Genomic DNA, 14,717 nt, shown 5'->3' on the forward strand with positions numbered 1-14,717 from the left:
TCCACGACCTTGTTTTTCTTAACGTTGCTGCAAAATGCTGTTTGATTAATTAGTCAAAAACATTGGCTCTGGATTGTATCTTTAATGGACAATAAAATATTGGTTATTTATTCATATAAATAGATTGACAATTGCAGATAGCCATTTCTCCCCTGGTAGCTACATTTTGTTCTAGATAATGTCAATGAAACCTGGTAAGCGTTAATAGGTAGACATGAATAAGCAGCTGCAAACATATCATGATAGGATTTAAACACAGCTGTGATTTAAAAGAGTACGAGACATAAAACAACTACTCGAGCGTCAATGCGGCCGTTGTCCAGGCTATGCAGCTTCAGTGTTTATGCTGCAGAAATCCAGCTTCAGCCAGGGATGACCTCATGGTATAAATGCCAGACACACACACACACACACACACACGTGTGCATACAAACACACAAACACGCGCATGCACACACATACACTGACAGACAGCTGTGTGTTCAGTTATGTTTGGTGGATGCTTCAGTGACTCTAAACACTTGAAAATTGTCTTCAAATGTATGTTCATCTATCTTTCTCTTTTTTTATATAACTGCTTTTACCGCATATGTTCAGCAAATGACAAAATTAAAAATACACATCAAAAAAAGTGTTAGTGAATATGTGTGCATTTGTGTCAAGGAGCTATTTGCTTGGCTCTCAGCCCCAAAATGTCTTACACTGCTTCAACCTAGCCGCCATTTTGTGTCAGATGGGAAATGGACTAATTGAATTACAAGGCATTCATTTTTGTGCGTGTATGCTGTCTATGAATGTGCATGTACATAAGTGAGCATGCACATACCCTTTCCCCCAAAGAGACAGACAAAACCAAACCATCCACACAAATAGCACTCAGTTTATAGATACACAAATTTAGTTCTTATAGACAGATTAATTTTCAACTTGTTCAATGATAGATATAAATAGAATTTAGACTAAACTTCAATGACTTATTATTAGTAGGTATTTTTGATCAACTTGACTAAAAGGCAGCTGGTTGGACCTAATTGTGACTTACAGTATACATGCAGTGACAATATCTGTGTTGACTAATTATCTGGTATTGGACTGTTGTAGCTTAGTCTTGCTTACACTTTAACATTTTTGTTTATTTGTTTTTTTATACTAGCCTTGGTGCTCTGAGGTGACGCTGTTAACGTCACTTGTGTTTTGCTAGCTTTGACCTCAGTGTGGAATTACTGATATTTTAGTCTAATGTTAAGTTGGTTTTGTGTTTGCTTATGTTTCATACGCTAAATTCCTGTCATATCATACAGTCCGTAATTATAAGCAAATTAGTTGGGAAAAAATAGACCTTTTCTTCGTTGTAATTTCAAATAAAAGATGCCATTATTTTCTAAATCTTATAGTGTCTCACTTGAGGAGTGTAAACAAACTCAACAAGTAATCTTAAAGCGATTTTGGCTACATGTTTTCAATGTAATTTCAGCCTCATTTTCTCTCATTTGTAGGACAACAAGGCTAACAGTGGAGCCGTCCATCTTGGAAGAATGTATAGGAAAGTCAAAATAACAAGATGTTATCTTCTTCCTCCTGTTTTCATTTTCTTTTGGATCAGTATTAGCTTTGCCTTGCTAATGGATCAGCATCATAGCACCACAAAGTATATTAGTTTTTGCCATTTTTGCCAAAATTGAGTTAGACTACCCACATGTTAGCTCCACATTGCTAGCTGGCTGTAATGGTTTACCGTTTCCCTATTAGCTGAACGAGCTAGAAAGGCAAACATTTGAATACATTAACATCCTAATACTGCCATCCACTTGGTACTGGCCAAGTTTTCCACTTAGGTGACAATATCCCCGTCTGACATTTAAAGAAAGGATTAGGGTGTTTTTTTCCACAACTACCTTAGACTGCAAAGGTGCCCTGTCAAAGAAATGACCTCGGCCTGATGATGTTTCGTTCCTTTTATAAAAACTCTTTCACACACACGCATATACATGAGTGCCTGCTGCAGATGTGAATGTTCCCTGGTGCATTCCTGAGCCCAAATATTTGGCTTCAGTAACAGGCAGCAGGCACTCTGATTTGCTCCAAGGCTGCAATGGAAATCACATGTTGTCACACACTCACTGCCACACACACAAACACACACACACACACACACACACACACACACACACACACACACACACACACACACACACACACACACACACACACACACACACACACACACACACACACACACACACACACACACACACATATACACCAGTCTGTGCTTGCGGTGACAAAACTGCTTTCAGTTGTTGATAATGTGTGAAATATTTCTCAGCTGTCCTTCTTAGCTGCAACAAAATGGCAAACCTTTCAAGTTGTTTTTTTTTCTTTTTCTTTCAGTTTTAGGGTATTAATTCATCTTCAGTATTACATTTGTTCAGCATCTAAGCAATTATAAAATATTGCAAAATAAAAGTTATTACTTACTGCAGACAAGAATAAGATGATCCTCCACAATGTAAATGTGGTACATTTAAAGAAAAGCTAATAAGAGACCAGACAGATTGACTGTATTCACATTGGCGTTTTGACAGCATTTTCTCTAGAATCCAGTTTCTGACAGCAATGCCTTCTTTTCGTTCCCCTAGCTGCTGATCTGTTTTCAGATGTTAGAGTTTTCTTGAATGCACCACCAAACGTAGTGTTTGGAGAGCGATGCAGAGAGCGATGCCTGCTGACAGCTAATTGCTCTGTGATCTTAACATGAAAAGTTGTCATAACCGTTCTTCAAGTGGAGAAATAAATTTTTGATCACAGAGAAACTAAATGTGAGCTAATTACCAGCACTTCTCATGCAGTTGCTGAATTTTGATGATGCTTAAGTTTTAATATCTTGGGTAAAAGGTACTGCACAAGATGAAGGAGGTTTAGAAAGGTTTGGAGGCCCTCAGCTGTGGCCACATGCTGTCTGAACTAGCCATTTGAGTGCATCTGAGGTGGTTTCTGACCATGATGGCATATGATCCTGTACATATATCCATCCTTGTAATACATGACATGAAAATCACTTTGAGTACTGGCTGAAGAATATGAGAATAAAAAAGAATATTCATGAAAAGAAAACAACATAAAAAAGAACCACAACAGGCTGTTGTTCTAGTGAGAGTGTTGACTTGAACAAAGCCTGTGTCTTAAGTGATCTGAATATCAGCCTCATAACACACTCACATGAAAGACATACACCCTGTCGTGTGGCTAAATGCATGCTGGTGGTGTGGATTAGCTTCATCTTTAATCGTTGTTTTCATTCTGAGCACACTCTGTAAAGTATACCTGAACACAAAGCGCTGAGCGAGTCTTTCACTCAGCAACAGGTTGCACACTGCGCTGGGTGAACTGCTCAGCAGGAGCACAAGCAGGTCTCACACCAAGTCAGGCCCAAGAAACTGATCTCAGGTTTGACATGGAACAGAAAATTAACACTCCAAAAAATGTAGATTCAACTTTAAGCCAAGAATGGTTTCAATGCCCAGAAGTGTTTATGTTCCTTTCCATTTTATTCAGGATACTTTGAGAACTAGTGGTAGGCGAGTATCCCAGCATGTGTTTTGTGTCAACCAGTGGTAATGACATGCTGGCACTTTTAAGCTAAATATGAATATCAGCATGCTATTACAATGCTATATGTGGGTTATAATGTTTACCTTTTTTTGTATATGATGTTAGCACTTGTTAATTTGCAATTAAGTACAGTTGAGGCTGATGGGATTGTCATTAGTTTTGCAGGTGGCTGTAAATCAATGTTTATATTTTTGCCACAAATTGAATAAATTAACTTAATGATGCCGTTATATGAAGATTTCAATCCAGTTTGATTCTGTCTGTTAAAAGAGAATTTATTTCCCCCCACAGTTTCCAAGTGCTACTCAAAGGGGAGTTGGTGGGTGCTATAATACTGTAAGATCTTGGCCTTAGTATGTAAAGTGTCCTGAGATGACACATGACACGTTATGATTTGGCACTATATAAATTCAATTGGTTAAAGTTGCAGAAAGTGAAACTGCAACTTCTGGGCTGTTCCATGAGGAACACTGACATTTGTAACAATATTAAAGCTAAATTTGAAAGCTTGGAACACAGATTTTCTCAACAGTATGTCACGTGGCTCGTTTCATATGGTAGGTAGGTAGGTAGGTATATACTGTATTAATCCCCTAGGGGAATTTTTTTTTTTTTTAAATATATATATATATATATCTAGATAAGGATTGTATGTTTCAAATAATTATCCGATATTTATTCATATTAAGCTTTTGCAGCACGTCTATCTATGAATAAGTCAAAAGGTCATGGTAAGCTTAGACAGAAAAATGACAGTGGGCGTTTTTCCTTTGTTGTTTGAGGTTTTGTTTGTTTGTTTTTGTGTGTTTTTTCAAAGGAAATGCTAAATTACAGATTCCATTCAGTTACTGAAGCTAGTACAAGAGAAGCTAGCCCAGATGTGATGTCATGACTTCAGCTCTCTCTTTCAGTTAATCCTGTGGAGAACTTAAATCCCTGAACCAAAGTTAATGACAGTCCATCTTGATAGAGATTGATATTTATATAGAATCCAAGGTGATCACCAAAATCAGGGGGCATCATCATCTGGGGACCTAGTGATCTATTGTACTTCATTACAATCCATCAAATAGTTATAAAGATTTGTACTTAAAAATAAGGTATAAGGGGAAAAATCTAAGGATCCGTAAGCATGGCCTTACCAAATTTCAAATTGTTCTCTACTTTAGTATTGGTTACCTGCTGATAGACTGCATAATGTGCCAGCCTGGCTAAAGATGGCAGCATGTTCATGTATACCATCTTCATTGGCTGCTTTCATTTATACCCTGGTGGTTGAGCTTGCTTGGAATACTACAAAAATATCTGTGTCAAGACAACTCTCAAACTTTCTCTTTCTAGACCTACTTATTATTAGCTATCAAAACATCATGGGGCAAATAAATTGACGATTTATGGTACAATATACTTCTTCAGGTTCATTCTTCATCTGTAAGTGCCAACCATGCTCAAATCATGTAAATCAGTAGTGGTCAGATGAAACTTGTTTTTTTTTCCTGATTTTTGATTTGATTTGATTTTATACACTTTATTAATCCCCGAGGGGAAATGTCTTCACTACAGCAGGGGGGCTCTCAGGGGGGAGATGCTGCAGCAGGCTGCCACTAGCGTGGCGCCAGGTAACCTGACCTGAGGTGCATGTTTTTGGATGACTCCTGATGAGTGAGAAATTACTATTGTTGACCTCCCAGTGAAATACTGTGCTTTTATTCAACACATTTAATGTACATTTTAAAGAGTCAAGGCAGGTGCATTTAAATTTAACACGATATGCCTTAAATTAATGTTAATTATCTTGACAGTCATACTTTGACTGAGATGAGCTCTCCATATTTCTATGGCTGAACAGGCCAACAGATATATGAGCTTGCTGAAAAATCATTGCTTATTTCCAAAGTAATTTCTTAAAAATCTATTAAGGCGAATCATCTTTTAAACATCCTGAAGGTGGCAGGACAAAGTTTGCCCATATTCAACATGTCGTTCCCCTCCTCTTCCTCCTTTATTCTCAAACTACAGGAAGTTGAAGAAGTTTTTTTTCTAACCCCCCGCCGAGGAGCTTCCCTCCAATTTGTTGAATTTCTCAAAATGTTCCGTTTGTTAGACTGAAAAGAAAATCACAGAAAAATCACCATAAGGGCTGCTTTGCATTTTTAATTAAGAAACTAACATATGAATATATTTGCATATTATTGAGTTGCAGATTAAATCATGCATACATAATTAGCGTGCAGCAGTGCTCTTTCGTTTCTCTCTCTCTCTCTCTCTCTCGCTCCCTCTCTCTGTCTCCCTCTCTCCTCTCTCTGCACTGTGCTTACTGCTTTTTTGGCAAGCTGTGGTTCTGATGGATGCCAGACACACACACACACACACACACACACACACACACACACTGACACACTCACACCTTCTTGAGAAACTCACATCACAGACACACTTACACACCCTCTCCAAACACTTTTGGGACGCTATCTCTATTTTGCTGAAACTCTCACTCAGTTTGTATTTTGGAGGAAAATTAGTGTCTGATTTTCACCATCAGAATTGAGGCCACGTCAGGTTTTTGATCCTGATTACACTGGAGAAAAATTGAAGAAGTCTCTCTTTTCTTTCTTCACTCAGTCATTCCTTTTTTCTCAAAACCTTATAACATTTTGTAAATAGAAATATATTTAATTTAGGAACTGCTAACAAACACCAATATCGTACATATTTGTAAATACAAAAAATTAAATCAAGGAAATTGCAAGCCTGATGCAGCCCCCCCAGTACAACTTGGAATTTCTTTATTTTCTCTTCATATCATTATTATTGCTGTTTATTGTCTGTTCATGCATTTGCTCATCCATCCACCTTCCAATACTTGTGCCATATATAGGCACTATTTATTTTAGCCAGCTATGACATGTGTTGGGCAAATATATATTTATTTATTTATATTAATGTATCATCGCACTAAACACAATTACATTATTAATAATACATAATTTGACTTTGCTACTTACTTAACCAGCCTAGTAGTCCAATTCCCAATCAGTCATCTGATTTCCCAGTGAAGCTTCCCACTGGTTCATGTTATCATCGGGACACAACATATCAAGGACAACCTTCCTGGAAGTGGCTAGCCACTTGCTACTGTCTAAACTTTACTTTGCTGCAGGGCTAGTAGCACTTCTAACTGCACCTATTTCCAGAGCTGGATGTAATCAGAGGTTAAATAGGCATGAAACTTAAACTAAACGTTTATGTCATTTAAAAGTTGTGGGTTTTTTGCCTATGCACACTATAAATGTCTGTTATATAAATGAATAGAGGAGTGTCATTGTTTACATGTTTGGAGCTTTTGCCATTATGATGTAAAACAGGTGTGAGCAACACCTGAGCCCTAGGGTAAATGTTCACTCCTAGCCCAACCCAATCCCACAAAAATACACATGTCCCATCCCATCCCAATCCCATGAAGGGGTGGATGGGGGGGGGGGAGTTAAAAAAAAAAAACACAACAGAACAACTAGCATTATCTTCAAAATTTAGAAAATAGCATATATTCATATTGAAACTGCATATTTATTAATAAAACCTCACCTATTGCTACCGTCCCTCTCGCTCCCACTTTTCTTCCTGTCTCGTCCCAGTCACATGATGATATGTGAAATTGACTTCCATCTTGTGGGAATCCCAGAAATTTCATGACCTGAAAAAATGTCACCCTCTGCTGTTTATTTTCAATCATATTGTATATAAAGGTGACTGTGCAGCATGAAAAGTCACACCAAAACTATCTGCTAGCAGTTTGTGTTGTAACCATTAATATTACTTTAATACAGTGTAAGGTTTATCTGTGATGGATGTGCCTCCCAACTTTGAGAAATATCTCTCACTCAATTTGCTTTACAGCGCTTTCATGAGTTTCATTTTTATGTGTGTGTGTGTGTGTGTGTGTGTGTGTGTGTGTGTGTGTGTGTGTGTGTGTGTGTGTGTGTGTGTGTGTGTGTGTGTGTGTGTGTGTGCGTGCGTGCGTGCGTGCGTGCGTGCGTGTGTGTGTCTGTGTGTGTTTGTGTGTGTCACTGCCCGCTTTCGACTCTTAAATCCTGCTGATAACTTTACTGTTTGTAAATTCAGACCTGCAGCATAAAAAGACTTAAATCAAAAGCTTGTGGTAAGAAGTGGCTGTATGAAGAGAACAAAGTGCAATCGTGCTGTGTGTGTGTGTGTGTGTTTGAGAGTGCAAGAGAAAGTGTGTTCCTCGGCCTTAAGGCCAGCGCTGCTCCGTGTGAGTTAAATAAAGGGAGTAATCGCAAAAAAAAAGAAGAAAAGGAACAAAGAAAAAGATAAAAAGGAAAGGGAGCAGTGGGTGGAGGTAGGAATAAAAAGAGAAACAAGGAAATTAGAGAAGAATGTAGGAAAGACAGAAGAGAAAATATGTTGGAAAGATGGAAAAGTACAAGAAAACAGGAGGAAACAAGTATACTTAGAAAAAGATATGGAGAAAGACAAAGGAGCAAACAGAGAGAGAGGGAGAGATTGACAACTGGGCGTAGTGATTTAAAAGAAAATCCTGTCAGCGTGAAATCAGGATGAAATGTGAGATTATAATTTAACCAGGGATTAACTGTCATCTCCTCACCATGGAGGGAGAAGGTGGAAAGGAGGAGGAGGAGAACGAAAGACAGAAGATAGGAGTAACTGAGGAAAGAAACTGGAGAGGGCAAAGGATTTTATAGGAGGAGGAGAATGAAAGGGTGGGGGGGGGGTTAAGAGTGTGTGTATGCGTGTGTGTGGAGGGGAGGCAGGAGGAGGAGAAAGGAGGAGTAGAAAGCAAAGGAGGATTGAAAGAGGTGGAAGAGGAAGGGTGGCGGGAAAAAGGCAGATGGAGATTTTTTAGGGATATGAAAATATAAAATAATGGAAATCAAGGGAGAGCAAGATGATTTTCCCTAAGGACAGCATCATTTTTTTAAGTCATTTTAATCGTAGCATCGCGCTTTTTTTAAACACCAACAGCATGACCAAGTGCTGAGCGGTGTGACGAGCTTCTTTTCTGGTCACCCAGGGTTGAAAAGTTTAGCTTTGGGTAAAATGCTGCACCCATTACTGTCACTTTTTACTCAGCCATCCAGTCAGAGAGAAGGAGGGGTGGGACACCTCTCCACACAAATAGAGAGATGTTCCTCCAAGCTGATGGCCTCCCGGTAATTTGTGTTTTACCTTGAAAGATTCAAATGTTCCGGCGCAACGCTTAAAAATGTGTCCTGCTCATACGGAAGTGCTCCTTGTCAAATTCACACCAAACAATGATCCTCACACACAAAATCTCATGATCACATAAACCGGCGGCTCCGTCCCCTCTCCCTACATGCTTCAGTCTTCCGTTCAGCCAGAGCGATGGCCAGAGTAGGGACCCTACTCTGCTCACAAGCACTCAGGAGTGCCTGGCGTTTTCAGCTTAAAAAAAAAAAACGCTTTGATCGACATGGAACCAAAAGGCCTGTTGTCAGGGTTACTATAGTAAACAAAGAGCTTAAGTTATGGTATGGTCATGGTTTGAAGCAGTTGTGTAAGTATTTAGATCCTTCACTTAAGAAATAGTATCAATACTACAGTACTCTGTTACAAGTCAAGGATTGAAAAATCAACATTATTTTTTCATTACACAGCAAAAATACAAATGTATCATTATCAAATGCTCCTTAAAACACCTCAAGTTAAGTACTCATTATGCTGAAATGACCATTTCTGAAAACACATTTTACATTACTGGATTACAATTATTGAATTATTAATGTTATAACATCACCTTCCACTACTATCTGAAGTAATTCTTAATAAAATTATATACTGCAGGGTAGCATAATCTATAATAATACATCATAATGTATAATTCATATTGATAACCTGAATCTGCAAAATACCTAAATAAAGCTTTAAAAAAAAGAAATTGTGAAGCACAAAGCACAGTATTTGCCTCCAAAATATAGCAGAGTACATGTCAAAAGTAGCCAAAGAAGGACACAAGAACAAGTACATAAAAATTGTATTCAAGTACAGTCGCCTACTTCAGCAAGTGTACACATTCCACCACTAGTTAGAAGAAACGGCTCGTTCAATATTTTCTTGAACCGTCCAGCCTGACCTCCCCTCTTCGTAACCCAATATCCAACTAAAGCGTGTAATACACACGTCAGTTCGCCAGATGAGAACGTGTCAGTATCACATTTATCCTCCCCTCGGCGTGAAATGCCGTGTAAGTTTGGACATAAAAAGCTGTGTGGTTAGAGTTCGGAGAAGCTCATGGATTGGGTCATAAAAACTAAGGAACCCATCTCTTATCCTCCTCTGACTCCTTTCCTCCATTTTTTTGTCCAGTCATTCACTATTTTCTCCTCTCTTCCCTCTTGTCCTTCTCACCTGCGTTCTTCTTTATTCTCTCTTCATTTCCTCCTTTCCTCCACTTCTCTCCTCACTTCCCTTCTCCTTACTTCCCCTTCTTTCCACTTTGCTCCTCTCATCCCTTTTTTCCTTTCCTCTCTTTACCCCCTTCTTTTCTTGTGCCCCCATTCTCCTTTCTTTTTTCCCCTCTTTCCCCCCTCCTTTCTTCTTTGTTTCCTTTTTCCTTCCATACCTGCTTTCAGCACCCTTTCTTTCTTCCTGCCCTCCCTGTTTCCTCCTCTCTTCATCCTTCTTCATCTACCTCTGCAGGTTTGTTGACCAAGCAGGCGTCAGACAAAATTAAAAGCGCTGTCTCTGCTTCTTTTCCTCAACCGGGTCACTGTTTTTTGGGTTCCATATTTTTTCCCTGGACTCCTTTCCTCCTTCCCTCCATCGCTCCATCCCTCCCTCCATCCCTCCATCTCTCCCTTCATTTCCTATGCAGTCTGGTTGGGTACAATGCTGGGAGCCAGCCAGCGCTGCAGACAGATGGTCCACTTATTAGATGTGCATCAGCCCTCCCTCCCCTTCCTGCAGCTCGCTTTTTAATCAAATTAAAGCTGAAAGAAGAGGGGAGAGAGAGGGAGCGAGAGATAGAGAGAGTGGGTAAAAGAGGAAGAGAGGGAGGTTTGGGAGGTCTGATCGTTTGTTTTGGAGTCTATTATTTGTTTGAATAGGATGAATGATGACGATGTTAATATGAAATTTGGAGGACTGAATCACTATCTGTCCTACTGTTTTGGTGGCTGCATGTAACCTCATCTCTCTCTCTCTCTCTCTCTCTCTCTCTCTCTCTCTCTCTCTCTCTCTCTCTCTCTCTCTCTCTCTCTCTGTACTGTGCTGGTTGTTCTCTTTTTATGTCACTCACTCTTTCTGAATGTTTTTTAAAGGAGCACACCACTAATTTTACACGAAGATCATTTTATTGTCAAGGTTAGGAGGACTGCTCAAGCTGTGAGAACCGTTGTACAATCAGCTCTGGAGGAAATTCGTCAGGTCTCAGAAAATATCTAATGATGTCATAGTGATGTCATCAGGGTTACTTTGACTTACGCTGGGAGATATAACTTGTAACATCACGCTTGTCTAAAATGATCATGTTTAACAGTCAGATTGTGTAAAATTAAAAGTTGCATTATGTGAAATATAGGATCCATGTGTCTTTGGAGATTGACCAGAACTGAGGGACAGACGATAACATATATTATGTCTACTGGCTACTTAGATTTTCTTCCTTCCTTCAATTTTACCCTTATGAGGGAGCCAACTTTATGGAAGTGCAATACTGAAATAAACCAAAGCAAATTGTTTAATGTGGTAAAAGTAAGAACACCCACAATGTCATTGTAGTGTTAAACACACCTGCTTGTTAATCAAATTTATTTGGACGAGAATTATCTCCTTAATCTCTGCACCCCTCTGAGTGTCGACAGACTCAAATTCATGAAAGCTTTTCAAGTCATTGTAATTTTATGTGACCTGATATATCACAATGCTCCATGCTTGGTACCTTGAGAAATCTGAGGAGTCTGTATTTCTGGATCTGTATACACAAACCTGGACGTCAATCAGACTTACAGTAGTATTTTAAAGTTTATCTTTAATTTTCAGGAGACCATCTGACAAGTGTGAATGCAACTTTGTGATTATGTTGTAAATAAACAGTTGAACAGCTCCTCACACAAAATATTTGTTTGAACACAATTATATTTAGATAAAAAGCTACGCTGAACAATCACAAGCAGTTGATTATATTATGAGTAACATTGTGTGCCAGAAAAAAAATTAAAACACTCAATGGAATGATCCACTTTCAGGTGTTTATGGCGCCCCCTATAGGAGGATTTAAAGCAGAGTTTGAGATCCATTTACTTACACATTTTCAGTACATTTGTAACATAAATGAAGCACTACAATCTCTCTAGTCCATTTTGTGTATCCAGTTTTCCTTCCACTTTGTAATAATGTTGGTGCCATTTTTGTTTTTATTATTTAAATATAAATAGTAAAATTGCTGACAAATCCAATTAGTTGGATTGTCAGATAAAAGCATGTCCAGTCAGTCAGACATTTGGTGTGAGTTAACAATTGATGCGTTATAACGCGACCATCAGTTGATTACTGGTAGCAGGCCACTGTGGCAACACACAGTTGTGTTTTCTGGGAATATCTAAAATAACAGAAAATTATATTTTGTCAACTTTGTTTAATGACGGGAGAAGACATTAATAGAATAAAAATAAAGAAAAGAAACACAAAACAATTTAATTTAATGCACGAAATGTTACTATCCATCATGAAGTATGAAACATCCATTTGTACTTGACTTCTAATGTGTAGTTTATATGTGAAATATATAATATATAAAAGCAAATTGTATTTGACTGAATGTAAATAAAAAGAATACATAGGCCAAAAAAAGGAGCAAAAGTATAGGACTAAAGGAGGAAATTTCAGGAAGAAGGAGACCTGAAGAGGAATTTTGGGGTGGGAAGAGGAAATGATGAGAGAGGAAACAAGGGAGGAAGCAGGAGTCAGGAGGAGAGAACAAATGAGGAGAGGGGGAAACGAGAGGAAAGGAAAAAAAAGCAATGAAAGGAAAGGAGAGAAGAAGAAGAAGAAGAAAAAGTAGTAAAGAGGAGAGTGTGGAGAGAGCAGCGCGCGTCTCGAAGTGGTGGAAAAAGTGAATGTTCGGCTCAGTTCAAAGGCTCGCGGCGGATTGCAGCTCCGCGTGAGGGAAGGAGAGGAATTTGGGAGGAGTGTGTGTGTGTGTGTGTGTGTGTGTGTGTGTGTGTGTGTGTGTGTGTGTGTGTGTGTGTGTGTTTAGGTTGTTTTTTTTTTTTTTTGTTGTTTTTTTTTTTTTTTGGGGGGGGGGGTCACGTTTACTGTGAAATGTTGAAAGAGTGTCTGTGACCGTACGCCTGTCTGCGCGTGTTTATAGCTACATTTCAATTTCTGTCTTTCAGGATATTTTCCGTGCGCGCTTGTGTGTGTGTGTGTGTGTGTGTGTGTGTGTGTGTGTGTGTGTGTGTGTGTGTGTCGGGAGGAAGGGAGGGGGATAGAGAGAGGGAGCGAGAGAGCGCGTAAGAGAAGGGGAGGGGCACTCTCTCTCTCTCTCTCTCTCTCTCTCTCTCTCTCTCTCTCTCTCTCTCTCTCTGCCTACTTTGCATATTCAGCGTGCCTCGGCTCGGCCATATGGGAAAATGCAACTGAAGGAATTGTCGGCGGGGAAAAAAACCGCGCAGGCAGGAACACGCGACCAGAGCGGCGAGAGTTCTAGATCATAACAAACCCAGAAAAGTTCAAATAGAAGGACAAAAAGAAGAAAGCTGGAGAAAACGAGAAGAGACGGGGCGGGGGGAGCGTAGGCTAAATAAACCAAAAAGAGAGGCAGACAGCGGAGAGAGAGAAAAGGGGAGATATAAAGAGTTTTTCACTTCTTTCTGCGGAGGAGCGGAACGATGTATTGTGCGTACACCATTCCCGGGATGACAGGCAGCTCACTGATGTACTACTATAACGGCAAAGCGGTAAGACAGACTCCTCCATCCTTTTTCTTTCAACCCGTTCTTTTTCCGTCCTCCGCGAAGGTCTGGGAGTCAGAAGGAGAAAAAGTGTGTATAAATGTAAGCGAGAGAGAGAGGGCGAGAGAGAGAGAGAGAGAGAGAGAGACAGAGAGAAGGAGGGAAGCGAAGAGAGGGGAAAGAAAGGAGGAGAGAGCGAGAGAGAGACAGAGAGGAGGTGTGAAGGTGAAGAGTGTAGCGTTTTTACGCACCAACTTAACAGCGTCGGTTCGCCACCGTGCGTCAAAGTGCAAACGGACTGTCGGGGTTTATTTTTGGAAGTCAGCGGTGGCTGTTGTTGGTTGGAGAAAATTAAAAAAAGTGTGTGTGTGTGTGTGTGTGTGTGTGTGTGTGTGTGTGTGTGTGTGTGTGTGTGTGTGTGTGTGTGTGTGTGTGTGTGTGTGTGTGTGTGTGTGTGTGTGTGTGTGTGTGTGTGTGTGACAGTGTCACAGGGAAAGTGACTTAGATAAATAGGTTATTGGATGAACTCTTCTCTAATGTGTGCTTCCACTGTGTGTCAGTTGTCAGAGAAAAATATAAAAACAAAAATAGTCCCACATCTCTCTAATGTTTTTATGGTTCGGTCTCTGTTATTGCGCATCAGGCATTCCTCTTAAAAAGAAAATCCGTTACGCATCTTTTTTTTTTTTTTAATAAATGTTGTAAATGGATATAAATGCAGCAAATTAAGAGCGGCATTACTGAAGTGAGTGGATTTTTCTTTTTCTTTTGGGCGGAGTGACACGCGTGGCTTTTGGGATTTGTTCTGTTGTGTTGAGGGCCTTTGATTTTTTTTTTCCAAGTTATCCAGAAACCTGCTAAATTGCTACTCTAACTTGAATCGGCCTGAGATTTTATTTGTAAGTCTACTCCTAACTTCAAAATATATTTAAGGCCAAGTTGGAAATTATCTGTCATTAATTAGGCTCTATAAATATAAATGCATTTGATATTAACATCAATGATATTATCTTATTGATTATGTTGTTTTTTATGTTTTCATGCCATTAAAATAACGCTGTAAAATAAAATTTAAAATATCAGGATAAATCTGAGGTCTACCTATTTGTATACTTGTATATGTATATAGGTAAAGATCATTTTCCTTTTTCA

The 14,717-nt window shown here is 39.3% G+C and overlaps 1 protein-coding gene across 9 annotated transcripts in view; it reads left to right on the forward strand.

The window, feature by feature from the left end:
* The window catches only part of tcf4 (transcription factor 4), a 248,444-nt gene that overhangs the window by 154,333 nt on the left and 79,394 nt on the right, over positions 1–14,717 (forward strand). For 2 of the 9 annotated variants that reach the window (XM_069706379.1, XM_069706371.1), the window contains exon 1: positions 13,205–13,571. The exons of 6 other annotated variants lie outside the window; for them this stretch is intronic. In XM_069706379.1, coding sequence (XP_069562480.1) covers positions 13,503–13,571 — 69 coding nt within the window. In that variant the 5' untranslated portion in view covers positions 13,205–13,502. Of the gene's footprint in view, positions 1–13,204; positions 13,572–14,717 lie in introns of those variants that run through there. One more of the 9 variants, XM_069706388.1, reaches the window with a different exon arrangement.

This window comes from Brachyistius frenatus, unplaced genomic scaffold (assembly GCF_029030835.1).
Source record: "Brachyistius frenatus isolate BFR_SWC_R1_liver_20210118 unplaced genomic scaffold, ASM2903083v1 Contig_3, whole genome shotgun sequence".
Taxonomy (NCBI): domain Eukaryota; kingdom Metazoa; phylum Chordata; class Actinopteri; family Embiotocidae; genus Brachyistius; species Brachyistius frenatus.